The sequence below is a fragment of the Bombus pyrosoma genome, linkage group LG3, assembly GCF_014825855.1.
Source record: "Bombus pyrosoma isolate SC7728 linkage group LG3, ASM1482585v1, whole genome shotgun sequence".
In the NCBI taxonomy this organism is placed as follows: Eukaryota; Metazoa; Arthropoda; class Insecta; order Hymenoptera; family Apidae; genus Bombus; species Bombus pyrosoma.
In genome coordinates, this window is record NC_057772.1 from 1,725,502 (window position 1) to 1,752,072 (window position 26,571).

A 26,571-nucleotide genomic window follows, 5' to 3' on the forward strand; every position below is an offset into this window, starting at 1 on the left:
AAGGAAGTGAGTTAGAAGGAAAAATAAAGGAGAACTGTGTTTCTTAAAGTATATTGTAACATTTCGCGGACAATTGACTAGATCAGAAATACAGAGCAATACATTCTGATACCTGTTGTGCATATACACAGAGCTACATTACAATTAATACATAATACAGTTTAATGTACATATCGTTTATATAAATTAAATACAATTGTTCCTGTAAATTCTTACCAGTCCATAAGACACGTATCTAAACAAAAGAAAATAATGAATTTTTGTATATTCTAATCGGTACATTGGATTTATACTTCTGATTCTCTTCTTTTTCTTTTCAATGTTTTATAAAATCAAAAGTATTGATCGATTTATGGCGAAAATGTCAGTAATAGATCGCCTATATATTGGCAGTCGTTCGATTTATTACATAATATGTCGCAGTGTGTCAAGTCCACGCATAAAAAATAATAAAACATATCTTAAATGTACAGGATACTTATTTGGAGTTAGTAAAAATATGGTAGTAAATTGAATCGGCAGCTCGCGATGTTACACATACATGGATCACAGCATTCCGCGGGCCAAATGAGCGAGCAGCATAATAATATCTAAAAAAATCCACACGGTACAAAACGAGAGTAAAAGAAGTGACAATCAATCGCTATCCACGAGATCAATGAAGAAAGTTCCAGGTAAGCGGCAAGTCTATCCTTAAGTACAGATTATAAGAAACATCAACTGGAGAGAGTTCCATTTCCTGATGATTCTTGCCGCATATCATCACACCTGTTATCGATCAGTCATGTGCTTTTTTGTCACTGTACAAAATACTTGCTTTTGTTCGGAATTCGCGTAACAATCTGCGAACTTTTGAACAATCTCAGTCAATAGTAATGGAAGCAAACTACGTCCATGTAGAACGATTATTCGACGAACAGCTGCTTTGGCAGATATTATTGTTTTCTTTGAACTGTGGATTCACTTCAAATAGTGAGGTCCTCCCATTCTTCGACTTGTCGAGGGGTCAGTTCAATTTTAATTCGAGTTAAAGTACTTAGAAGATCGTGCATCCTGGCCGTTAATGGATTGGCTTGAAGATCAATAAATTCCAACGCGGGAGCGTGCCTGAGTCTTTCAACGTCTATGTCTAGAAAAATAAAATTATCGATAACTGAATCATTTGAGTATCCTTTATGTAACAAAGTAAGTAATGCTTACCAATGATTGAATTGTTGTTAGCAAGAAGCCGCTTGAGTTGCGGTATCCGACATGTAACGGGTGGCAAAGCAATGAATGTATTATGCGATATATCCAACCTTTCTAAAGCTTGCAATTCAGCAAGTTCTTCTGGTAGCTTACTCATTTGATTATGACTCAGGTTCAGTTCTAGAAACGATTACGTGTTTGAATTTGTATTACAGTGATACCTTTCAGCTTAAATAGAAAAAAAGAGATAAAATTTTCTTTAATTATCGAAAACAAGATAATAACGGAGACGAAAAAGAAATTAACAGTACGAATATTTAATTAAAAACAAGTATTAATCAACTTACCAGTAATCAGAGAGAACTTGACTGCAAATTTTGGTGGAATTTTTGTTATCACATTCCCTGACAGATTACATCTTTTTAACTCTGTGTGTCTCATTAAATGATAAACTGCATCAGGTACCTGCATTAGTTGGCATTCTGACAGATCTGAAAAATATAAAATGGTAACATTAAAAAATGTTACGTAATTACTTTGTTTCAGACATGAAAAAAAATATTTTCTGAAATCTATATCTGACCAAATTAAACACATCAACAGTTATATAAACAAGACATTATTAACACTATATTAAACATATGTATTCTATGTATTACACATATATATTTGAACTACATGTCATAAAAAATAGTGATGTGTTCAATTTTCACAACTGGAGCACGAAGATATTACGCCCGGCCGTATTGTGTTCTTGACAGATCAGCTGTCGAACTAGGTCAGTGTATCAATATTCCACGACGATAACAATAGCAGTTTGCACACTTTTCAATTATTGTTTCTTACTTCCGCAGTTACAGATCGAATCTAATCTGATTAAGCACATAGAAATTATATTGAAAACGTGAGAAGCTTGGATAAACACATAAAATTTTTTATAAAACCCGCGATGCACCTGTAGCAGCTAAAACTAGGTCATGAACTAAATTAAAGTATCTACAATGACAATTAATTTAAACAGACTAGTCTTAAATGTTTACGAGAATCGTGACTTTGACAGTCTATGAAAACGATTTTTTAAATATTTTACAATGTACAATTTACCAAGATTGTTAGTTTCCTGTGCATCCTCGCAGCGCAATACTACTCTCGTGACGGCGTTCGCCATCTTGCTGAGGCAAACTGACTCAAGTTAGACGTCTCGCCACCTTTATATGAAACATTTATTTTCGACGAATTTCAGAAATAAATAGCACGCGTTTGATGACCTTGGCATTCACTTTACTTTCCGGAAATTCGTGCTGTGATATTGTGACGTGGAAATCAGTGACGATAATGTAAAATGTCTGATACATTTTAATATTCGTAGTATCATATTTTCTTAATGATTGAAATTTAAATTTATTGTTATCTAATTTGAATTTTAATAAGAGAAAAACAAATTTTAGAAGCGTTTTAGCGATGTGAAAATAGATACGGGACACTCGCTTGTTTGATATTGCGCTAGAAAATCTTGTCGCCATTTTTCGGACGCTTGCGCATTTAGTTCTGATCTTGTTATGCCTTCTTCCGTTTCGCGTCAAGTAATATTTTTATGATTTATATTATTGCAAATGTTTATGTACGACTTAAGCCGATTAATTTTGTTACCGAAGCAATATATTTGTAGTTCATGATACTTAACATCGTGCAAGATAGAATATTATACGTTACTTCAGGAATTGATTTATAGGTACAGTATCGAACATTTGAAAACTTCGCTACGACGAAACTATATTTCTTTCGTACTCATTTTTTAACATCATTATCTGTTTAAAACTTTCAAACACGACAATTTCGTCTTTTATTATATTTCAAACGAAAAGATTTTCAACGCTATTAACTGAGTCAACTACCTGACTATGTTTTACTGTTTGTATTGACAGTGGCGATGACTTTTTGCTATAAAGTAGTAAATGGCTTTGGTGGCAAGCTACCATTTAAGGTTACGTTTCCATACATGGTGGCGCCTCGCGTACCTGTATTCATGTTGCGCACAAGGTGTATACACTCGTATTTTATCTCATGGCTATGAAAATATACAGTATCGTCCATGTTTTACATATGAAAAAATAATGCTGTTCACATAAAAATTAATAATTCTCCGATTTCTTATGAAATAAGTTTATTTCAATCATACGCATTTATTAAATATTCATAATACGCTCACTAATGTAAATATTTTTTACGGAACAGCGTTCAGGTCGAGTGATAAAACTACAAGCTGACTCACTTATTCAAGCACAAGTTTTATACTTTGGATAAATAACGCTACAAGTTAACTAAGTTTGCGTGCATCGTCAAGCCCGATTTTCTTATTGTCGGATCCATATGAGAAAAAATTTGAAAGATGAAATTCTAGTTTTATTGAAAGAAGACAATGAGCAAAAATATTTTAAGGTTTTGCTGCACAAAAATCTCACTTGAATGTATTAAAAAATAATGGGACAACAATGAAAATAACATGATGACGTAACAGCTTAGTAGTTCATTAACACTTTGTCGTGGATACGTGTAAAAAGATCAGGAAGAAGAAACGACTCTCGTGCGACATGCAAAGCGCGAGCATTTACTTTGCCAGGGCCTCGTAGCGGTTCACTATTCCGAGATTGACCTTTCGTATGCACAAATGCCTCCAAAACGTACAATAGATCTTCCTGTTGACCGACTGTTGACTCACTAGTTGACGCATCCATATATCGTACAATAATATCAATAGCCGATGTTAAAGTGTTTACAAACTTAAAATTTTTTATCAATATAGCTAAAATACAATGCAAAGTATTATAAAAAAAAAGAATGAAAAAATTACAAAGAAAACATAACGGCTCGGATGTCATAAAAATGTTTGTATTAGTACTGCAGTTATACTGTACACGACGTAATCGTAATCGTTATTTTAAGCTTCGTTCATAAAGACAAAATTTGCAACGTGTTCGGATCGATGGTTGGATAGCTTAAGGAACAAAGACCGGATACGAGAATTGTGTAACGCAATGTTTATCCAACCAATTATCTATGCTAGAAGCCGGAGCGAGCATTTCACTTTTATTCGAATTGATGCACGAGCCGCTACCGCAGCAAAGAACACGACCACCTGTTACGTATGCTTGCCTAATGCATCATACTAACATTAGATATCCCTATCACCTAACGAGCTAACGTTATAACATCTCTTTTGCATTTCCGAATAGTAATACTATGTCAGTAAAGATGAAAGACATTTATACAGAGTAGAATAGAAAGATACTTTTAATTATCTTATGCCGAAGTTAAAGAAATAAAATTAGAATGAACTCTTAAATGACAAAGAAACTCTTGATAACGCAATTCAGTGCTGACTATAACCAATTATATGTGCGAAGATTGAAGAAGAGATATCACTTCTGGTTGTTGGTCCGATGCTTCTTGTCAAAACAATTTTTCTCAAATAATCGCTACATGTGTTGTTACAGAAATGCGCATTCGGACGTAGAATGACTCCTTGAACGTGGCTGCCAAGTACCTCTCGCTCTCATTTTCTCCGCTTCAAGACTTTCGCCAGTTACCGATTAGAAATCTCGTATTTACTTTTGACGGCTTGACAGTAATGTTCTTAATCACGATAGAGCTAAGAGAAAAAGAACGTAATTAAGGCATTATAAGAGTGCGCATAAAATAATTAACAAACAAAGAAACAACGAAGAGATAAGGTAACATCCGATACAGATCGATTCGAGACAAACCTGGATGAGGCGACATTGAGGAAGGTCTCAAATCTATCCGGATAGGCAGATAAGGCGAGGACTGAGACTCGTTCTTACTTCCAGGTTGAATCAGGAAGCGAGTCGCATGATCTATACGGTGGTTTGAAAAGTAAGTATCGATGCGGAAGACATTAGCGTACTGGTGACGTTTAGCGTACTGGTGAACCTAGTTTGTCACGGTAGTTTGAAAATCGAGCTCGTTACGGTTACGGGTCAGTCGAAACAACGAATCAAGGCCGGCTAGAAACGTGTATCGAGTTGCCAACTATATTAGTCCTCTAAACTCTAACCGAGCGAGTTCTAAGGTCGCTCGATACGACACGACGTCTATTAATTTATTATTCGATCGTTCGCAATTTATTGATAATGCCTCCTGCGGAGGCAAAACGATCGAAATTATTTTGCGATGGAACAATTTCTTTTCGATTCCATATTTATCATGTAAACAATTTAGTTTATGTTATAAGCGAACATCAAGTTGCTTTCACGATTTTGCGCACGTTAAGAAAATTATTTGCGATGTTTGAGTGCAATAGGGAGTCGAGCAAATTACATTACCGACAAATGTACTGTTGCGAGTCGATTATACCAGTAGGAGATCGGGCCATGCGTTACAAACAGCTAGCGAATTTAAACAACCTGCACAAGATTTACGATTTATCCGATCTGCGATGTATAGTTCGTGCTTAACTGCAACTACATGTACAAGCAAAAATTTTCAGTGAAATCGATTAAGAAATAATCCACTAGACCGGATTTGAACAAACGTGAGCGTAGAGGTGACAAGGAATTAGTCTGAGTATACATTTCTGAAAAAATATATACAATTTTAGCATTATCCGATATCTTATCTGAACTTTTATTATCATATACATGACGAAAAGTGCGCAGTCCATTATGCGAATTGTACTCTGTTTCGTGAAACAATCGTAGCGTTTCTATTCATCGATCGTACAGTAAGTATAAATCGAGAAGATCATCTTGATCTAATTTTTAGAGGTTCGTGGAAACGCGAATGTTACTCGACGAATGTTCCAGCACGTTTTCTTTCCCCAAATGAAATTCTCAGGCGAGCGAAAGTGTAATACCTCAAAGGCGGAAAGATATCGTAGCGTAGAAAGTATCAAACGCGAAGTAAACAATTACGTTTCGCTAACCAATTCTACGTTAGCGAAGTAGTTTCTCGAGTCAACGCTAGTAAGGAAAAATACACCTTTCTGTCTGTTCTTTTATTAATAGCTTTTCATTTTTTTCCAAAAACGTTTTTCTCTTAAAAGAGTTATTTTTATTTTTCTATCAGAAAAGGTTCAAAGATCAACTTTCTTCTACAGATTTATTGCTTTACATTCGAAAATCCAACGAGCAAGTCGAAACTCTGTCGATGTTAGGAGGCGAAACAGATTAGAACGTCGTCAAAGATAGGAAATCATACAATGATAGATTTGACCCACCTAGATTACAATTGTCCTGCGCCTCTTCGCACCGGGAAACTACCCTAATTATCGCCCGGCCCGCCAACTGGACGCAAACAGCCATAGCCACGTTCCTCTCTCCTTGCTCCTGAGAAATCTGTTGCACATCGTCACCATTGTACGCGGGTGGTCTCATCTCTACTACGTTTGATTATGTACGACGGACGTGGAAAAATCTTTGTAGAGTTTTAAACGAAAGAAAGGAACTCGTCTAGAAATTCTATTTATTCGGAATCGAACGATCACTGAATCTCTTCAAAGTTGTCTAATCACTGTCGAACTCGTTGCACAGTGATCAAGTACACGCTTTTATGGTATCTTCCTCGAAGTATCAATAGCACCCTTGATTCTCTCCACTTCTTCCTCGCGCATTAAAAAACAATCATGTTTCGGGACGCAACCTTTCGATCGTACACAAAGAACGCTTGAAACGCACTTTTCCGACGAGATACTTGTTGCCTGAAACTATCGCGTCTAATGCGAACTTTTAGCGTTGTCGTCGCAAATGTTGTCGGTATGTTTATCGAGAAAACAACGGAAAAGCGTTGGCTTCTGAGAACATCGATGAACCGATCACGTCTGAGACGAGATCGTTGTGTCCTCGATCTTTCACGAAGCTGCGAGATTCCTGCGATTTTCTGTTTTTCCCCGCACTTGAAGAACTCTCAGAAAGTAAGGGGAAAGATATCGAAACGAGTGTGTTTCAGGTGACGCTGGCTGGCACTGAAGCGCAGAACTCCACGCGGTGCTATTTAAGCCTTCGTAGCAGAGTCTCCCACCAAAGATGCATCTCGAATCAGCTGACTACTTTGTTTCAACTCCCTCTCTTTGTTTGAAAACAACTGTAGGTGCCACAACGCATATGCACAGCCAGGTGCACTCGGCCTGCAACCTGTCGAAATTGGAGTTAGAATTTTCACGAACGTGCAGTCAAGGTCCCAGCTATCAGAACACGTCTCGTTTCAGGGTTCGCATTGTCATTGTCCTTTCAACGAAGAAAGAACAGGATGAATTTTCGTGGACCGTTTGTGTGTAGCTTTTCCGCGTTACGCTTCTTAAGAGTCGAACTACGTTAAACACGGCATTGAAGTTCCTTCGTACAGAAATAGGCGCGTAAATACGACTAGTCGAAGGCCTTTGTGACATAGACGAAGGAAGTCTGAACGTAAGATTGACGGAAACAGGAAGGGATCGTCGCAGGGAGAAGCGTAATACTCGATGCAAAAGTTCTCGCGGAACGGGATGACTCATCTAATTGCACGTTCTATCGAGATTGAGGTTCTTTTGATCGTGCCTGCACTCGGAAGAAACCTAGATATCGTGCGTGTAAGTTTGGAAAGCGTCCGCACGTTTACGTGACTCTGCGAATGACGCCGGCCAACTTCCTACCAACATTTCGTTACGAGCTTCCAAATTCTGTTCCTCTTTCGATTTGCCATTTTAATTAATTCCACGTTTCTTTCATCTATAATTCATGACATGTTATAAAGAACCGTCTAAAGATCGTAAGATCCGCGGCGAGCCAATTTTTCGTTTCATATTTATCCATACGTCCAGAATTCTTACGCAATACTGTAAAAGCGAACGAAATTTCTCAGATGCGTACGAAGCGTAAAGGGGAAACGTTCGATGATAGATTAGCTGAAAGAAATTATACAGCGGATTAAGAAATTATTATACAACCGCACGTACAGACGATTCCTCGATTGTCGTTGTTCAAATACTTTTTTATTCTTTTTATTTTCATATATATATATATATGAAATACATTCAATATACATATATATATATATGTATATATGTATATCGAATCGCGTCGTTACATAAATGTGCAATTAGCGGCGTAGCTCACGCGGTAAGGATGAGGAAGCGAACAAGGTTCAAAATGAAAAATGTTCAACACACACGACTTTCATACGCTTCCGCTCCTTTTTTCGTGACGAAAGCTTTGTTCCGCTCTTTCCGTTCACCTTTCCATTCCTGTTCGCAAAATATTCGCTTGAAACATCGTCTAAATCCAAGGTCGAAAATACGACGAACCATCCGTTCGGCACGATGCCTACTGCGCCATTGCGAACGTTCATTATTGCCCGTCCGTTCATCGGTGGTGAACTTTTCCAGTAACAATTCTGTTTCACTTTTTCTTCGTATGTATTTCTTCGCAAACAACGCGATATAAAAATGGCACGTACGCGTTTCGCACGACAATGGAAACGAACACGCGTTACCATTCGGAAAATTTCTCGACGTATTTCTTTGGAACAGACTATAAAAAGTAAATCGATCGACAAAGTTGCTAAATATATCTTCGTTATCTTGGACAAGAGTTGACGATCTACGGGAAAGGATATCGAACATTTCATCGAGGAATATTCGAAAATATAAAGTACAATTAATCTTCCGTTAAGTGACGGTTTATAAAAAAGAGTGCATAGGGACACGTGTGTCGTCGTTTCATCGTGATAATAAACAGCTAGAAGGAGCATCTGGAATAAGTGATACTGCCAGGGCATCTTTTCAGACAAAAGAAAACATCGAATGCGCGTGTTTTGGCTGACGTCGCGAGATCGAAAAGCGTATTCGTTTCACCGCATTAAACAACGTATTTCTGCGCCTTTCTCCCGAAAGAATCTCTCGTTCGTCCGATCACGCGGTATTCTGGAAAAGAAAATCTTTATGACTCATCCGTTACCAATCGTATCGAATATTCTCACCAAACTATGGAAAGAAAAAAAAAAAATAGTAGATTCGAATCTCCGAATCTCCGATTATCCCTGATTTAATGGTGAATTAGCGCGGAGAGGTACTTAAGAAAAATCAATCACGTCTTTACTTTTCCATGCAGATCTTTTCTCTCCATTCATTGCAGAGTCCAGTGCCCAACAGGGATAAAATGTTTATACGATTCTTCGGTATGTTTGGCACGTGGCCAGAGGATACTGCGCGTGCATTTCATGGACGAGAATAGATTCGCGGGCCAAAATCCCCCATGACTTTTCAGTCGTCGTATTCGTATTGACTCTCGCATGAACGTGCGCGAGATATAAGCTACGCTGTATCGTGCTGAGATCGATGCACGCGATCCATGCACGTGTATACCCTCTTTTTCTCTCTTTCCCCCCAATGATTTCCTCCTCTTCTCTCTCTCTATATATATATATGTATATATATGGTACATTTACATATATCGACAAGGAAGATGTTCACGGTTTTTCAGTCTGCAACGGACCCATTTCATGTTTAAAGAAGGATCCTTGATCGACCCTTTTAATTCGTAATAATGAACGTAAAACATCTGCTCGATACGCGACGCACGATACATACATTCTCTTTGTGAATTCGATGACTTTACGTTTTTAAAACGACGCGTAATTTTACATCCGGTCAAGACTGCCGAGTTCTGATTTTACGCCAACTGTGATCTGCCAACACGTGTCAGAAAGAAACATCATGTTCCACGAATAATTCGCGCAGTAAATTTTTCTAAATCTCGGGAAGTCGTACGCCCGTGTGCAAATGAAAAGTATCGCACAGGGAATACGATAGGATTGACCGGCAACCGTTCGTTGATTCACGATCGAGTGAAAAACAAAATGACATCCGAATTGTTGAAAATTTTATATTACAAGCTATCTTCTTCCTTGCTTTTACGATGCAATCTGGCATCCCGCGATTATAATCTGCGGAAAACTTTCGCAAAACCTTCTCTGTTTGACCGCGAACATTGGCCCTATAAAATCTTTGGCTCTGACGTTGACTCTTTGTGCGGCCGCAAGTTACTGCGTCTCCGTTTTTCGAGTATTTTCATATTTACCAAGAATTCGGATCTTCCACGTAGTTTAAACGGAAAGATCACCGTCACCGATAGATATAAACGAACGTCTACCCGATTTCGCATTTATTCGCATATATTTCTCGTTGGACGAATGAAATATTTTCGATACTTAAATCGTCGCTTGGAACAGCGTGCTTCGAGAGAATAATCACTCAAGAAACGGTTTTCGTCAATCTTGTTATTAGTCTTAAATAATACGAGTACAAATTTTCACTGAACACTCGTTCAATAATCTATATTGATTTTCTTATATTTATTTTACATATTAACAATAAGTCGTAATATCTTGTTAAAGCCATGAAATATATGTGTATATCAATACCTTGATGTTATCTATTCGTGTTATCTATGGATGGAATTCTACCGTATCGTGTATTTCATTCATACTCGTATGTAGATAATACTAACGTTGATATTTTTCAAATCAGTCGCAATTAATGTATTTCGTTGCAGCCGGCTTACAGATAAGTAAAATATGATTCAGTAAGAAACAAAATCTATTCTGAATTATTTAAGTTTCATAATCGAAGGTCAATCGTTATATCAATATGAAAGAGAATAATATCTGTTCCGCAAAACTATCGAATACTGTAATTAAATATCTAATTACCCGCTATCTTACACTTAAACTCAAGACACTATTTTCCCGTTTTTGTTATCCTAATCATTGTATAACACAACTATTTACCTACACCGCTGAAAATACTCTATGCGTAAACACAGCTGGTATACGTTGTACTCTGTTCTCTACGAGTATACATAGAATCTGTAAATACAAGTCTTAATATTTGGTGTTCTCTGGTAAACTATGAAGGTATCACGGTGAAATTTACGAGTATTATCTAGAGGCCTATTAACATGAATGTCGCTGAACGATTTATAGAGAAATTTCAAAGCAACCATATAATACGTACAATTGTAAGTACGTATATATATATATATATATGATACAGATACCTGAACGGATATTTATAATCGATCAGAGTTATCGACGATTTCTGTATTAAACAGACAGTGAAGTGAAATAGAATGTACGCGAAATTGGAATGTATATCGATAGTTTTGTTGGCATTTTCTCATTGAAGTTAAGCCTGTTGGGACTCCCTGTTTCTCTGAGATCGGTCTAATGCTTCTTGCGCGTGTTGCAATCCAGCGCAATAATGCAATAGTAAGACACTAAGTGCTTGCACTCGTAAATCGCTTTGTGCAATTAATTTAATACTGTCCATTTCTCCGCTTTGTGATAATTCCAATCTTGAGGCAGTTTCCGCGTCGAGCGCAGTTTTCAGCTTCCCCATCTACGTTAAATGTTAATATTAAATATACGATTAATTGATATATGCTTTGTTAATAAAAGTTCAATGTTATTTTTACCATGACATTGATTTTTTCAACGCGTTCTAGTGGCTCCAAATGTTTGTATAGAAACTTGCCGGTATCTTTAGCTCTAGACATAAGACCATCGTCCAAATCGCCAGCTACTAGAGGAGCTGCGACGCTAGGTTCAGCACCCTCCAAGAGATCAGGACTTATGCCCAAGCCACCAACCAATGAATTCTAAACGTTTCAATAATTCGATCAGATTCGTCGGCAATTTTAGAATCATTTTTAGATCTTGACCCTAAAGAATAGATGCACCTACCTCGATTGTATATGATAGTAAAGGTGTAAAGAAAGCATCGTTTATCACTCTATGAGAGATTGTATTAGTTATATAGTATCGATACAACAATATCTTATATAATAAGCATGGCGATCTCGATGTGCATCTGCGTGTCTGTTCTCTCCAAATAACAGATAGTGCCATGAGCAATAAAAAATAGTGTGACTATTTGCGATAGGAAGGAAAGAATAGAAAGCTGGTACAAAGTTCCAAAGACATCGCACGTACAATGAACGACAAGCGAATTAAATATAACTGAAGCTTCAAAATGACAGTCAATGTCTTATTGTTAGTCATAAGCGTGTTTTCTGCCCCTTACAATTGCTGGTACAAAAAATAGAACAAAGAACAGAAATAGAGCAGAGAAGGCCCAAAATTATATTTGATATAATTAAAATTGCTATTGATATTTAATGCAAGGAGTATCAATCTGAGATCCTTCTCTGTTCCAACTGAACAAATTTGTGTTATTAAATTCTACCTTGCGGGATGCACAGGGACTTGGGGGAAGACTTCTAGATGCCAGACCAGTACCGGAAGCCGGTGGGGCCAAGCAACTGGTACTTCCAGCCTTCTTCAGGCCCAATAGAGTATTAGCTATACTAGCCTTCATGGCCATCATAGTTGCACCCTGATTAATCGATCAACGGATTTCAAATTTTTAATACCAAATTTAATTTCAATTATAATTTCATTTAATATCAATATTAATAATTTTACTTATTCAATCGACAATACCGATAAACTACTAAAAAACAAAGAGAAAAAGGAGAAACGATACAAGCAATCGCGCCCTCTGTCTCATTCTTGATTATTTTGTGTGTATGGTTTACTAGACAATAATAAAACAAATGATCTATTCACTTACAAGATTCACAAATACTCAACATTAGAAGCAAGGTCAAGGTGCAAACCTACAAAAAACCTTCACCTCCCTATTATGCAGATGACCAATTTTATTACCAACAATAAGGTGAATCACACTTAACAGTTGTTTCCCTATGTACAAAATACCAAGAATACTCTAAATATTTCAAGTACACATTAATTGCCCAGAAACTGCAATTCCTTGATTACAGCGTTACATACTGTACAGTCAAATATAACTAGTAAAGCGTAGATATGCATAGTGATCGTAATTTTATATTTCTTTTGTAAAATTCCACTGTAACGACAATTGCATAATAAAATTTTATCTTTCAAAATTAATGTACAATTTTTTTTAATAAAAATATAAATTATATATTCATATATATTACATATTCAATAAATTTCAATTCAGAGATCTAACTTTAAGTTGCAAATAGTCTTAAAATCACTAAGTGACATATTAAATCACAATGAAAAAACGAATAAAAATTTATGTTTATTTTATGGAATTGTCAACTACAGCATTTATTGCTGTTTTAAAATGTTGTGTAAATTTAAAAGTCAACAAGTTGACAATGCCATTTCTGTGTAATAAATACTTTTATTACGTCTTGAGTACCTGTACATTATCTTCACAACTGGTTAGAGAAATCTCTGGACCTGATTCCCCAATAACAGTAGTAGGTTCTATCTCGTCTGCTTCCAATGCAATTGTTGTTATACTTTCGGCTCCGCATGTTCCTGATGCTTGACAACGAACTTCACATTTCTTATGACACACCATACCACAATCTCTGCACTGCACCGCGTCCTTCAGCCAAATCTATATAATGAAGATATATATAATTGTATCATTTACTTAAAGATGTACACATAAAGAAGCAAATAACTGTGGGAACATAGACCTTCTTTGTACAAAAGTCGCAATGTGTTGCTCTATGAAAATGAGTTCTAATAAAATCGTGCATCTTTTTCTCAGAAATTTCTTCACTCAAAGGTGGTTGTGTTTTGACAGTTTCTGTACTTTCCTTTTTCCCTGAATCACCAGTCATATGACGATTCGGGTAACTAGACTCCCATAAATAAGATAATAAAATATCACCATAACAAAGTGTTGGGTCGAATCCTGAATATCCTTGTAGTTTTGGATGTACTGTCGCCAAAGAAGCTTTCAGAATAGTATATAAAATTAGTACAAAATAGATACAAATAAATATGATATTAACAATTATACATATTTAGTAAGAATACTACGCACCACTATCTGGTGGTAATAAAGCATAGCATTTAAGATAATGACCAGTTGAGGATGTATAACATTGTGCCAGAATTAATTTCATAGGAACATTAATATATCCTAATAACTTTGCTTGAACTTCTCCTCCTCTTACACGACCCCACACTCCTATATTTAAGTACTGGAGTTCTGAATCAATTTGAAAAGACCTAGTTTCTTCGAACGTGATTAAAGATGCATATTCTTTTTCTTTAGTAGTATAGTATAAGTCTGATATATTTGTTACATAGTTATCGTCATTAAAACAAAATTGAGAGCTACTCGATATTATCGATTGATTCGAAGTAGTTGAAATCTTTCTGGAAGGGGTAGTGTCTGGTGTCTGAGTAGTATCATCGGTATGTGCGCTGCTTTTTCTCCTTCTAAACAGTTTACTACTCATTTCCAATTTATCAGAAATTTCATTTTCACAGTCCTTTAAATCCGAAAATTTTATTTGGCTTTCAAATTTGATCCTGCTGTCTTCGCTACTGGGCGTATCTCCCTTATTAAATATAAAATCAGTTTTTAATGTTTTCTTATCAACTCCTCTTTCTGCTGATATCCTTTCACTATCCAATTTCATGCTAGCTTGTTTGTCTGAATCTGCTTTAGAATATTTTCTTTCGACCCTTATGATAAAACGCCTCTGCACCGCACTTTTTACAAATTTAGCTACTTGATTCATGTTAGACACCTTTTTGCCATCTACTGCTATTAAAATATCCCCTTTTTTCATCTCAGCAATTGCAGCAGGACTTCCAACTATTATAGTCTCGACTAACACACATACATGACCTACTTCTGGCACAAATTCTTGCTTAAACACTACGCCAAGTTGCTGAGAACCAACTTTACTAATAATTAAGTCCAACACCATATAAGGAACTCCAGTATATTGAGTCAGATATACCCAAGGTGTTGAGTCTATGCTTATTGTACAATATACTTCAACTTGTGATCTATCCTCTGCATTAAGTATATTAGGTCCAAGATTTAATCTAGTCACTTCCACCAGTGATACCTCCAAATAACCTGGTGTCAATTGTATATTGGCAACCTAAATAAAAGTTTTAAACATTTGTTAAATATATTCTTTTCAATATTTTTATGACTTTTTAAATAAAAATATATATTTTACTTCGGATAAATCTACTGCTTCATCGTTTAGTCTACGGAAAAATGGTTTGTAACGCATTTTATAGCGAGGTAGTGTATGCTTCCTACGCACAGCTCTACGAATTTGTCCTGTGATCAAAGAAATGATCTGTGGCTGTAATTGACGACCTTGAAATTGGGATTGTACTTCCAATTCAAGTATAGGATCTGAATAAAAACTTAAGGACCAGTGAGTATATGGAACACGTGTAAACTGCAACCTAGCTCTGCCACTGATACGTTTCACTAAAAAAGATGTTGCTAACTATATTCTACTAGAATTTATTCAAAAATAATATTTAGGGAAAATAATTTCTTACCTTGTAAAGCCATATATGCAGTCTTTCCCAGTAGCATTTTAACATCTATTGATAATTGAAAATTTCCAGAATAATGTAAATCTAAAGATAAATCCAATGTCTCCAATAAACCTGTATCAGCATCTATTTTTGAATCTGCAACTTCTAAACCCTTTATTGTGGGAAATTGTGAACCAAGATTCAAGTCTCTTAACTAAAAATATATATAAATTATTATTGATGTAACTTTAGTGGAAATATTAAACAATACTTCTAAGTATATACTTTACCTGTACACTGTCTAGCAATTTGCCAGTGGTAGATTGAGTTAATAATTCTTTGAACTCGTTATTTAATTTTCTGTACAACCAAAGGCGTACTCTCTCAGCATTTCTAAGTTCATTAAACAAAAATTGCAATGTCAAATTTATTGCCAAGTTTTCATTGCCTTGGCACATACCCTGGCGTGATATGCTTATGGAACTTGTTTTTTCATCTTGAATTTTGTCAAGTAACTCTTTAGGTAACTGAGCCTTGCCATGGTGTTTTAATTTTCTTGGTGTACTTTCCAAAGGTGCTTGTTCCAAGTATTTTTTGAATAAATAAAATTCCAGCACAAGTGTACATATTATACCACACACAAATGTAATCACAGATATGCAAATATATTCAAAAATGTCCATATTAATATATCATCTATTGGAAACTCAATGATTTCCTTGAGTAATACCAATGTCTTCACTACTAAGAGCGAAAAATATTCACACAAATTGTAGAAACAGTTACTCTCTTATGAGACAAGTATGAAACAACAATCATGTAAAAATATTATATCTCATATTTTTTTAAGTAATATTTCTAAGATAAGTACATTGTCTACGGTCATACTAAATATTAGGAACTCCTATAATATCTACGATTTTTAATCGATCATAAACAAAATATTGTTTTTGTAAAGCTGTATTACATTGTTATGAATCACCCTCGTTTCACGGATCGGCAAATATTCAGAACACTTTCACCTACCATTATAAATCAAGATTATGACATTTTCAGAAAAATATGAATAACCCTTATAACGATTTAAAAAGTATTCATGTTCACAAAAAAATATCCGTACAATACATATTAGAAAATCTAATAACACCAATGAGCATGGACAAAATGTATCATGACAGTTTCCTATTGATCTCGGCAGCCATGTTAATGCCAAATAAACTTGTCAATTTGACAGATTCGTCGATTGTTTATCTGAAGTATGATAAATAAAAATATTGTTTATATTCTTTGAATCCCATATTAAAATAAATGAATCGATTATAAATATCATTATTACAATATTTTTAGGTTTATTTGTTATACGTAATAATGAAAATTATAAAGATACTTCTATTACTGTCGTTATTATGTTTATCAAGGAACAAAAAATTATGATAATAACTAATATTTCCGCACAAGGTGGAAAATAAAAGAGCATAAAAAATATGATAAAGTACTTAAGAAGTTGTTGAATTTTCCTTTATAAATAGAAGATCTGTTATTTAATAAGTAAATTTTTATATTTTTTTTTATTAATAAAAAGTATAGTAAGTCATTTAATTTCATTATACTTTGACACATGACATACATGTATAAGTATAAATTGAATAGCATAATCAACACGTAATCAGCTGAGAGTATAGATGTGTAAGTTTGTCTCCAGACTGCAAAAAAACACATTTTTTAAATTTGAATTATATATGTAACTTATGGTGTTGTAAATGTTACCAGCAACAAATAGAGGTTATTATAAGCTTTAAAAATGTAAAGTTACTAATTTTTATTTCTTACTTAATATAAAATAATAAAAAATATATGGTTAATCCCTATAGTTATTAAAGAATATTATAATATTAAAGAATGGCAGCTCTAATGAAGAAAAGGGTGTTGGCAGAATTTAACCAGAGTCAGGTAAATTAAATGATTTGTTTCAAACAAATTTATATTCAATATTTTATTTAATTAAACTTGTTTACAGGTTATAAATGAGCCACCAAAGAGATTAAAAACATTACACCTTACATCTAGTTCAGGTAGTAAAAATGGGATAGAGGGAAGTTCAGCATTAGCTTACATTGAGTGCCTTGAGAAATGTAAATGTGGTAACGATGCTTTACAGCTTCTTGTTCGTATATCTGATACGATTGCATATATTTCTCCGGAAGATGTTCCTTCTGTAGTAAAAAGGTTGTCAGAGAGATTTGCTATAGAAACAGAAGCAGCAGTTCGTGCCAAAATTCTTTGGATATTTGCAGAATTAGGAGATGTAACAAATGATTCGATAGAAAAGACAAAAATTGTTAGTGAAACTGCCGAACTTTTAAAAAACGAAGAATCACATAGGGTAAAAAGCCAAGGATTAGCAACATTATTGAAGTTGGGAGATTATCACAGGTATCACATACATATTTGGAATTTTTTTTTTTAACATTAAAGAAGAAAAATAATTCATTAAATTTTAGGAGTCTTGTATTGAAGATCGCCCGCGAGCATTTGCCTGATACTTGGCATGGTGTACAAACACGTTGTCTTTCTATTATTGGTAGATATTTAACTGCAAATACTACAGATGATACTTTACCGCTTGTTAGCAACTATGCACATTCTCAAGATCCAAGGGTACGTGCACAAGCATTTGAGACAATGGCTGAACTTCATTCTTATAGAGGCTGCAGATTACCTGCGAGCTTTTTTGGAGAAGCTTGTACCGCACTCAGAGATGATTATGAAATAGTTCGTAGAACTGTTCTTAAATTAATATGGCTTTTAGGCAGAGAATACCCCGAAAAGTAAGCAATGTTTAATATCTATTTCAATCTGTTATCAATATTTATTGTCAGCTATATTATCTGTTTATATCATCTCTTTTATAGTATTATTATGGGAACAGATGGAGAAGATATACGTATGGTGGATTGTGCATTTTCCCAAATTTGTAGCCTTATGGGTGACTTATCACCAAGAGTTAGAGCTTTAGCCATGTCTCTTCTAGGGACAATGAAAGGTGTCTCACAAAGATACATAGAACAAGCATTGGATAAAAAACAAAAAATTGTAGAAGCAGATAGACCAGAAGTAGAAGAAAAGAGCGGATCATGTGGTGCATTTATTCATGGTTTGGAAGACGAATTTCTGGAGGTAATATTATTTACTTGTTTATTATATAATTTATACTCTGAGCAATTAAAATAAACAAATATATTCAGGTGAGAACGGCAGCAGTTGAAGCCCTTTGTACTTTATCTTTAGAACAACCAAATATAGCCAAAATTTCATTGGATTTTATGGTTGATATGTTTAATGATGAAATTCAAGATGTTCGATTAAGAGCTATTGAATCATTAAGAAAAATGTCTGCGAGCGTAACGCTTCGTGAAGATCAATTAGAAACAATTTTAGGAGCATTAGAAGACTTCTCAGGCGAAGTACGAGAAGGCCTACATGCTACTTTGGCTGCTAGTCGGCTTGCTACAAGAAATTGCCTTCACATGTGTGTAAACCGTCTGCTCGATAACTTAAGTCGTTATCCACAAGACAAAGAAAGTATTAGAAATTGTTTGGCAGCATTAGGGGCCACGCATCCATATTTAACATTACCCTTAGTACCACAACTTCTTGGACGTCATCCGTTTTTCGATACACCGGAGCCGGATGTCGACGAACCTTCTTGTATCCTTTTAACGATTCTCTTTACAAAATATAAATTACACTAGCAATCTTATTTTTATTACCCTTAACTATAAATAATAGACGCAAGCGTGTTAGTCCTAATATTCAATGCTGCACTCCATTGTCCAAGCATGCAGGCTCTGTTTACAGAGCATGCATCTAAACATTATCATTATTTACGCGATACTATGCCGCATTTAGTCCCTCGATTGCGACCAACCATAACAAGTGGATCAAATTTTGGTAAAGAAGATAAAATTGACGAAGAAGCTGAACGTGGAAAAGAATTTCTAGAAAAAGTAGTTACAGGTGTAGAAAATGCAAGGCCTGGAGGTAGAGTTCACACTCAGCTCTTAGAAGCTGCAGCTGTCGATCTCGATCGTTTAGCAAAAATGGATCATCGTATGGAAGGAGCTGCACGTTTTACTGCTTTATACATAAGAAGTTTACTGCTTTTGAAATCTGTATTAAAAGAATTTTCAATATTGTCAACGAATTCGGTATCTACAAGCCCCTTGCCGAATACAACTACTAATGTTTCGGTTCTTCTTCAGAATACACAAAAGTATGTTAAGCAGCATGTTCGTTTTTGTAACATATATACATACATATATGGATATTTACTTACAGATAATTTATATGAATGTTACAGATTACAAAGACTATTTAGTGGATTAGGTGAAAACGAAATTACATTAGCCAATGATGTGTGGTTAAAGGCATTGGCAGTAGAATTAATTCGAGTTACAAGAAGCGTGACAGGAAGAAGTGCTCTTCCACTCGCGCGTCACTTTTTATCTGAAGCTGATATTCTATCTCAAGATCCGACAAAATTACCATCTTTCTCTAGAGCTCTGGTACTTCAAATTCCAACTTTAGCTGATGTAAAGCCAGGATCCTTAACACGAATGCTTTTACCATTATTATTAACACCAGCGTCACAAGGGGAAGAGCGTCTTCCAAGACCATCAGTATTTACTCGGTTCTGTAGAGCAATTATCGAAGAACCCAGAGGTGATGCAGATGCAGCACTGAAGTTTACTGGAGGACTTCTATTAGGAATCCCATTGACAGCAAAAATACTGAATTTACGAGATCCTAGAATATTACGCATTAAATTGAGGCATCCTGATCAACAAGTACAACTACTATTACCGCGTCAGTCGGATTTGCGACTGCAGAATATAGAACAAAATGATTACAGATTAAAAACTATAGTTCTACTGTCCCATCAAGTTTGGATGGAAGCTTGTAACGTAGAAATATCTCTTGCACTTCTTGTGCCATCTTCAGCTGTATGTACGCATTCCCCCCTTGATGATCCATGTGTAATAGATCTTTGCAAACCAACTAAAGTATCAATTGCACCAAAACCTATAAAGCGAGGTATCTAAATGTATCCTTATACAGCGTCGTTTTATAAAATCTTTTATTGCATATAAATTCGAAATACATTGAATCATATCAACTTATGTATAACACAGATATCAACAATATTTTAATACTAATATGTTTGATATTTTCTTTCTTTTTTATAAAAAACAATCATAAATACACGATTTAAACAGGCTGAAGGAGTAAGAGAAGTCTATCTTTTTTTAATAAAAATAATATATCATTATGGATACTTTATTTAATTTAGATATTTGTTGACTACCGCCAAGTGGAAAAAGAGCTTCCGCTATAACAAAAAGTACATTAAACATTTTTTACTTTATGAGTCTAAAAAGTTATAAAAAAAAATGTAAAAAAATAAAAAGAATTTAATTTTTAACTTACCTAGTAAATACTGGAGATTTTGGTACATCTGTGGTTTTTTGTGCTAAGCTACTGAAACTAAGCCCACCTGATTGACTCGCTAGAGTTTCAAATGTGCTACTACCACCACTTACATTTCCAAAAACTTTCGGCATGCTGTTATCAATTGGAGCGGGACTTCCTCCCATAGTAGGTGGATTTCCAAATGCTGTTTTATATATTATTAGTAATTAAATTTTATTCATAACTTAAAAAGGATACGAGGTATAGAAAAGTGTAATGTGGTGATATATTATTTACCTGGAGGACTAGTATTGACTCCAAATGCTGTTGTCGCAAAACCGGTGCCAAAGACTGGTTTTGGTGCTCCAAACGTTGGTGGCGATCCAAATACTGGTTTAGCATTAAATGAAGGTGTTTGCCCAAAGGCATTAGATTGTGCACCTAATACAAGCTGTTCTACACCCATTGGCGACGTATTAGCTGCAATACCACCAAATACAGATGGAGATCCTGCTGAAGAAAACGCTGGAGCGACATTGTTTGTTGCACCACCAAAAAAGGATGTAGAACCCGTGTTTGATGTGGAACCAAATATTGAGTCAGATTTCTGGGCATTATTATCAAAGACGAACGTTTGAGGTGTTCCGAATGTATTTATCGAGGAAGTATTTCCTCCGAAAATAGAACCTGATGAGGATACTTGAGTGTTTCCACCAAAGATCGAATTAGTATTAGTTCCGCTGAAGATCGAAACGTTCGTTAAAACTTTAGTCGTTTTGTCAAACATAAATGTGCTCTGAGAATTTTCAAAAGGCTTAAAAAGAGGTGTAGTAGTAGCTGGTTTTCCAAACGTATTATCTGTCGCAGGAACTACTGGCGTACTTGAAAACTGAGAGTTCATTGTAAGGGGAGGTTTACCAAAAACTGGAGCAACTGTACTTGTTACAACAGTTCCGAATGTAAGTGTAGGTAACGTAGCAGTAGTAGTAGCAGTTATAAGAGTAGTAGTAGTTGTTGCTGTTGTTGCTGTAATAATAGTGGTAGTAGTAGTAGCAGCAGCAGGAGCAGCAACAGCAGCAGCAGCAGCAATAGTAGTAGTAGTAGTAGTAGTAGTAGTGGTAGTAGTAGGAGTACTAGTAGTAGCAGCACTAACAGTAGTAGTGGTAATGGCAGCAGTAGTAGTGGTAATAGCAGCAGTAGTAGTGGTTGCAGTAGTTGTACTAGCAGTAGTAGTAGAAGCAGTAGCAGTAGTAGTAGTAGCAGTAGTAGTAGTAGTAGTAGTAGTTGTAGTAGTAGTAGTAGTAGTAGTAGTAGTAGTAGTAGTAGTAGTAGTAGTAGTAGTAGTAGTAGTAGTAGTAATAGTAGTAGGAGCATTGGCGGAGCTTGCTGTAGGTAACATAATGGGACCTTTCTCAAAAGGTCTTGATAAAGTACTTTGAAAAGGAGAGATGGTAGCAGAAGTTGTTGTCATTGTATTTGCTGTTGTACTTGATGTTGTGAAGAAACCACCAAATAGTGGCATGGATGAAGTAGTTGGAGTAGAATTTGGCATTTCTTCAAATACAGAAACATTCGATGTACTGTTCAGAATGTTGAACAAAGGTGTAGTAGAAGATACAAGTAAATCTTGTACAGCACTTGTTGGAAGGCTAGAAGTTGTTGCTTCGGTATGAGGTACTTCTACAATTGTAACAGAATTGTGTTGTGCAGAAATTTGACTTTCGTTAGGTGAGAGAATTTGATTAACGTCAGATCTTCCAAACGTAGCTTTGCAGTTATATTTTCCATCGGCACTAGGACTATTATTAGTAGATATACTAGGTGCTTGATTAGATGTCTGAAGTCCTGTAAATGACCCTGTTAAACTTAATACATCTTGTGTTTGAGATTTTGTCGCTGGCGATGTCATTTTTAAATTAAATGGAGTAATAATGTTTGATGATTTCGAAGCAAAAGAAATTGTTTGTGCACTCGTTGTTTGTGATACAACAAATGTACTCTGTGTAGTACTCTTTATTGGTGCAGGGATGGTAATTGGAGTAGCAAAACTAAATGTAGATACTGCTTTGGTTTTTACTGCTGTTGTCACTGGTAATGTCACTCCGGTACTTGGAATAGTTTGTATTTTTTCTAATGAAGTCTCTGGTGGTAATGCATCTTTTAATGAACTACCATTAAACAAGTTATTTTCTGTTTTAATAGTATGCAACCACATTGATTGGACAGCTGGATTTTGTGCTGCAGTTTCCTCTAACTTTTGCACTGATGTATCAAATGTAGTAGTATCAACCTTAGGAAAAGCTTTTATTAAGTTAGACGAAGTATGAGCAGGAACATGTAATTGCATTTGATTTAATGTAATAGTATCTTGTTTTGCTTTAGTACTTTGAGGTACACCAGTAGTTGTTGGTATACTAGATATTTTCTCTGCTTGTGCAGGTTTATTTCCAGATATAGGAAAAGTAATGCCAAAGCTAGGTTGTTTGTTTTGTATTTTGTTTTGTATTGACACATTGTTAGATTCACTTATGCATTCATTTGTACCAATTCCTGCTACAATGCTAGCCATAGAATCTAAAGGATCAATATATGTATTCTGTTGTTTAGTAATTGTATTTTGTTTGGAAACAGATTGATCAACCTTATTTTTTATATTAATGCTGGTAGTGTTTGGAGAAGTTAAAGAGGACAAAGTTTCTTCCAAACGATTTTGAATATCTGAAGAACTAACAGGTCTTATAATCCTTGGAGTAGAAGTAGATAAATGTTCTCTCAATTTAATTTGTTTTTCTTGAGTAAAACTCAAAGTTTTAGAAGCAATTGCCTTGCATCGCGCTTCTATGATTCCTGTATTTCTTGGAAGAATGGTTGAATATTTTGACGATGTCATAGTTAAATTAGATAATGAATGATTTAATCCAAAAATACTATTATTACGAGTAATTAATTTCCATCGCTTTTTAAGGTGTTCCATTCTGCTTTTTTCTTCTTGTATAATTTTACTGTGTAATATAAGATTCTGATATAAAAACTCTAAATGAGGTATTTTCATTCGTGACGTTTCTCGAGATCTATGATTTGACCATTCTAAGTCTAAAATTTTACTAGCTTGAGTTAGCTGCGTTTGAGTGTAATAATAAAGTTTTTGTAGATCAGACATTTTATTGTTATCTCCACAATTTCTAGCGGTGATATCGTTAGTTGCTGCATTTTTTGATTTTGTTTCTTCAACCCAAGCAAATGATTGTAATAATAGCGCTTTCAAATATGCTATGTCGCTAGATAAACTATTTGTTGTTTCTTTCAATTCCCGTAAAAACTGATCTATCACAATAGATGTGTCTACAAGTTTTTGACGTTCTTCTTCTGTATCATACTCTAACGTTTGTGGTTCTAATCTTTTACGTAATTCTTTCTCAAACAAATTATGTTCTTCTATATATGCATGATTATCTTTAGCATCATCATCCACAAATGGTTTTGGTTCCACAGACTCTTGCATAATTGTTTCTCTAATTGACGTTAATTTAATATCCGGTTTTGCAATTTCTTGAGGTTGAATTTCTTTAGTTGGTTCCAATTTCATCCCCGTACTGATCTGTTCAGGTTTCTGCTCTTGCTGTGGTTTCTCAGTCGGAGGTAATGTGAAACTAGATTTTTGAATAAATTTATTCAAAATATTTCCTGCAGAAAGAGGTTTTGAACGTTCAAGAGTATTTTCTTGTTGCTTAACTAATGGTGTACTAGTTGCAGCACCATTCATAATAAGAGATTTTTCAGGACTAATGTTTGACTGTGTTTGCGGGGGTATTGCAATAATTTCTGTAGGTGGAGAATTAATAGAAGGACATTTGGGACTTAGATTCACCATATGAAAGCTGCATAATTGTCCAGATGTTGCAAGAATGTGAAGTATAGGAACTGGATGGGGCAAAGTGGAATCTGCCCCCCATAGTAATTTTCTAACTGGAGATTTATCAATAGCTAAACCTACTGGATAGCTTTCCGTGGTGTGAATCAATGGTAATTCAGCTCTGCCACTATCTACCAATTGCCACTGATTCCAAGTAACACCTTTATCTGTAGATCCTAATATAGCTATTTCACTGCTGTTGCTACTAGCAGCAATAATTAAGCCCCATTCTGGTACATGATCAAAGTAATAACGAGGAATTGTTCCTTCTGCTTCCGAATCTGTTATTCCATAAGTAATATCTTCATAACAAGTAAAAACAGCATTTGTTTCACCTTTAGGGGCATCAATTACAAGAACATTAATTCCCTGCTCATTACCCAAATAAGCAGCGCAAAATTGATAATTGCTAACCCATAAAATACTAATAACTTCACCAATGTATGGATTAGGGCCAGGAATTGTCCTTGCTATTTTTAAATCGGGTTTAAGTTGTACTATACTACCATTTTTACAACCCACAACAATTTGTTTTCCTTTAGGGCTCCATGCTGCACATAAGGCATTTATATGTTCATTGTTCAATTTTTCTTTCAGTTCAAAAGTGTCCAGTTCGGTTGTAGCCTTTTTCTTTTCTTTTATTTTAAAACTACCAATTGTATAATCACTAGCTATTGTACACAACATCCTCGGTATAGCGGGATTCCATCGTAGATCATACACAAGTATATCTCCGCTTAATGTAGAAATTTTAACTTTATGCAGTAATTGTAAACTCTGAGAAAAAGAAATATGATTAGAATATGCTTTGAGTTACTCAGTAATAATTCAAAAGAATGAAATTTTATATAAGATAAATTAAACGTACATTCTTTGCAAGCGCCTCTGCATCATAAATTAAAACCATAGGTCCATGTGCCACGGCTAGATAGGTACAATCGCAATTAAGTGTCAGTTTAGACACAACTAGAGGCACATTAAATTCTATTTTCCATTCTGGGTCACTGTCTTCTCCTGGTTTCAATATAATTATTTTATTATTTTGTCCTGCATATAACAATCCCCTCCTTTTATCTGCAGCCAATAAACTGCATGCAGTTGGTGTGGATGTGAATGCATCTAAAATTTGGGAAGTGTTTGACTGTTTAAATTGAAAGTCCTGAAAAATAATTGCATTAATAAAATAAATATCATACAAATACAATGAGAAAGAAATGTATATACATATATTTCTTTATATTTAAATATAACAAAATAGTATGTCATAAATATTTGATTTAAAAATATATTTTGGTAAGGTTATAGGCTGCATGTATATTGCAAATATTGACAATTGCGTTTCTAGGAAATAACATATAATACCTGGATGTCCTTTGGATCAGACGCAGCTTTCATGTTTAATTATTTTATAACAGTCTTCATAAAAATTATTCCGATAGGAACTAAATTTCTTCGGATTCTTGACAAGATTAAATTTAAAGTAAACGAAAGCAACAATAGTTGCATAAACTTCGATTACGTAGATTAAGATTGTACACGTGTTTTTTACGGAAGAATCTTTTAGCCCCTCTAGCGGCATCAAGACACAAGTTTGGGAATATTTAAATTAAACAAACTAACAAAATTTATCATTAAATATTATT

General features: G+C 35.0%; 4 protein-coding genes and 1 long non-coding RNA gene across 19 annotated transcripts; 2 read left to right on the forward strand and 3 right to left on the reverse strand.

The window, feature by feature from the left end:
• Positions 1-35: 35 nt before the first annotated feature.
• LOC122565599 (leucine-rich repeat-containing protein 20-like) lies at positions 36-7,159 on the reverse strand. 2 transcript variants are annotated; one of them, XM_043721721.1, is made up of 5 exons: positions 6,425-6,533; positions 2,293-2,396; positions 1,536-1,679; positions 1,201-1,368; positions 36-1,129 (listed from the first exon to the last, which is right to left on the reverse strand). In XM_043721721.1, exons 2-5 carry the CDS (start codon positions 2,354-2,356, stop codon positions 966-968), a joined length of 540 nt encoding a protein of 179 aa, XP_043577656.1. In that variant the 5' UTR covers positions 2,357-2,396; positions 6,425-6,533; the 3' UTR covers positions 36-965. The 2 variants fall into 2 exon arrangements, with proteins under 2 accessions (XP_043577656.1, XP_043577655.1); XM_043721720.1 differs by lacking the exon at positions 2,293-2,396 and having other exon boundaries at positions 6,425-7,159.
• LOC122565603 lies at positions 2,403-12,578 on the forward strand. Of its 3 annotated transcripts, none has more exons than XR_006316214.1 (3): positions 2,403-4,919; positions 5,037-5,082; positions 12,441-12,578. It is a non-coding gene; the product is annotated as an uncharacterized LOC122565603 (long non-coding RNA). The 3 variants fall into 3 exon arrangements; XR_006316215.1 differs by lacking the exon at positions 12,441-12,578 and adding an exon at positions 7,153-7,290 and having other exon boundaries at positions 2,410-4,919; XR_006316213.1 differs by lacking the exon at positions 12,441-12,578 and having other exon boundaries at positions 5,037-5,811.
• On the reverse strand, positions 10,491-16,239 carry LOC122565586 (PDZ domain-containing protein 8). Of its 8 annotated transcripts, none has more exons than XM_043721680.1 (9): positions 15,837-16,239; positions 15,568-15,760; positions 15,231-15,493; positions 14,072-15,149; positions 13,719-13,981; positions 13,433-13,636; positions 12,425-12,574; positions 11,655-11,837; positions 10,491-11,578 (listed from the first exon to the last, which is right to left on the reverse strand). In XM_043721680.1, the coding sequence occupies exons 1-9, from the start codon at positions 16,227-16,229 to the stop codon at positions 11,366-11,368; spliced, it is 2,940 nt and encodes a 979-aa protein (XP_043577615.1). In that variant the 5' UTR covers positions 16,230-16,239; the 3' UTR covers positions 10,491-11,365. The 8 variants fall into 8 exon arrangements, with proteins under 8 accessions (XP_043577615.1, XP_043577616.1, XP_043577622.1 ...); XM_043721683.1 differs by lacking the exon at positions 10,491-11,578 and adding an exon at positions 11,923-11,971 and having other exon boundaries at positions 11,661-11,837; XM_043721681.1 differs by lacking the exon at positions 12,425-12,574.
• A 369-nt stretch (positions 16,240-16,608) lies between these two features.
• On the forward strand, positions 16,609-20,886 carry LOC122565585 (integrator complex subunit 4). Of its 5 annotated transcripts, XM_043721675.1 has the most exons (9): positions 16,609-16,802; positions 17,445-17,496; positions 17,564-17,979; positions 18,048-18,374; positions 18,459-18,723; positions 18,792-19,254; positions 19,336-19,497; positions 19,564-19,819; positions 19,907-20,886. In XM_043721675.1, exons 1-9 carry the CDS (start codon positions 16,609-16,611, stop codon positions 20,646-20,648), a joined length of 2,877 nt encoding a protein of 958 aa, XP_043577610.1. In that variant the 3' UTR covers positions 20,649-20,886. The 5 variants fall into 5 exon arrangements, with proteins under 5 accessions (XP_043577610.1, XP_043577609.1, XP_043577612.1 ...); XM_043721674.1 differs by having other exon boundaries at positions 19,336-19,819; XM_043721677.1 differs by lacking the exon at positions 16,609-16,802 and adding an exon at positions 17,076-17,349 and having other exon boundaries at positions 17,418-17,496; positions 19,336-19,819.
• On the reverse strand, positions 20,800-26,540 carry LOC122565602 (nuclear pore complex protein Nup214). Its single transcript, XM_043721728.1, has 6 exons — positions 26,291-26,540; positions 25,797-26,087; positions 22,294-25,705; positions 21,313-22,188; positions 21,034-21,220; positions 20,800-20,935 (listed from the first exon to the last, which is right to left on the reverse strand). The coding sequence occupies exons 1-6, from the start codon at positions 26,321-26,323 to the stop codon at positions 20,908-20,910; spliced, it is 4,827 nt and encodes a 1,608-aa protein (XP_043577663.1). The 5' UTR covers positions 26,324-26,540; the 3' UTR covers positions 20,800-20,907.
• Positions 26,541-26,571: the final 31 nt, after the last annotated feature.

Coding starts and splice junctions, on each gene's coding strand:
- LOC122565599 (XM_043721720.1), bottom strand. CDS start 6,581: ATGAGACCACCCGCGTACAATGGTGACGATGTGCAACAGATTTCTCAG. Junction 1,369..1,535: donor CAAGTTCTCTCTGATTACTG/GTAAGTTGATTA, acceptor AATCGTTTCTAG/AACTGAACCTGAGTCATAAT. Junction 1,130..1,200: donor TAACAACAATTCAATCATTG/GTAAGCATTACT, acceptor TTATTTTTCTAG/ACATAGACGTTGAAAGACTC.
- LOC122565586 (XM_043721680.1), bottom strand. CDS start 16,229: ATGGACATTTTTGAATATATTTGCATATCTGTGATTACATTTGTGTGT. Junction 15,150..15,230: donor AAGCAGTAGATTTATCCGAA/GTAAAATATATA, acceptor ACTTTTATTTAG/GTTGCCAATATACAATTGAC. Junction 13,637..13,718: donor GCGACTTTTGTACAAAGAAG/GTCTATGTTCCC, acceptor TTCATTATATAG/ATTTGGCTGAAGGACGCGGT.
- LOC122565585 (XM_043721674.1), top strand. CDS start 16,609: ATGAATAACCCTTATAACGATTTAAAAAGTATTCATGTTCACAAAAAA. Junction 18,375..18,458: donor GGCAGAGAATACCCCGAAAA/GTAAGCAATGTT, acceptor TCTCTTTTATAG/TATTATTATGGGAACAGATG. Junction 19,820..19,906: donor CTTCTTCAGAATACACAAAA/GTATGTTAAGCA, acceptor TGAATGTTACAG/ATTACAAAGACTATTTAGTG.
- LOC122565602 (XM_043721728.1), bottom strand. CDS start 26,323: ATGAAAGCTGCGTCTGATCCAAAGGACATCCAG. Junction 26,088..26,290: donor CTGATCCAAAGGACATCCAG/GTATTATATGTT, acceptor ATTATTTTTCAG/GACTTTCAATTTAAACAGTC. Junction 25,706..25,796: donor CAGAGGCGCTTGCAAAGAAT/GTACGTTTAATT, acceptor TCTTTTTCTCAG/AGTTTACAATTACTGCATAA.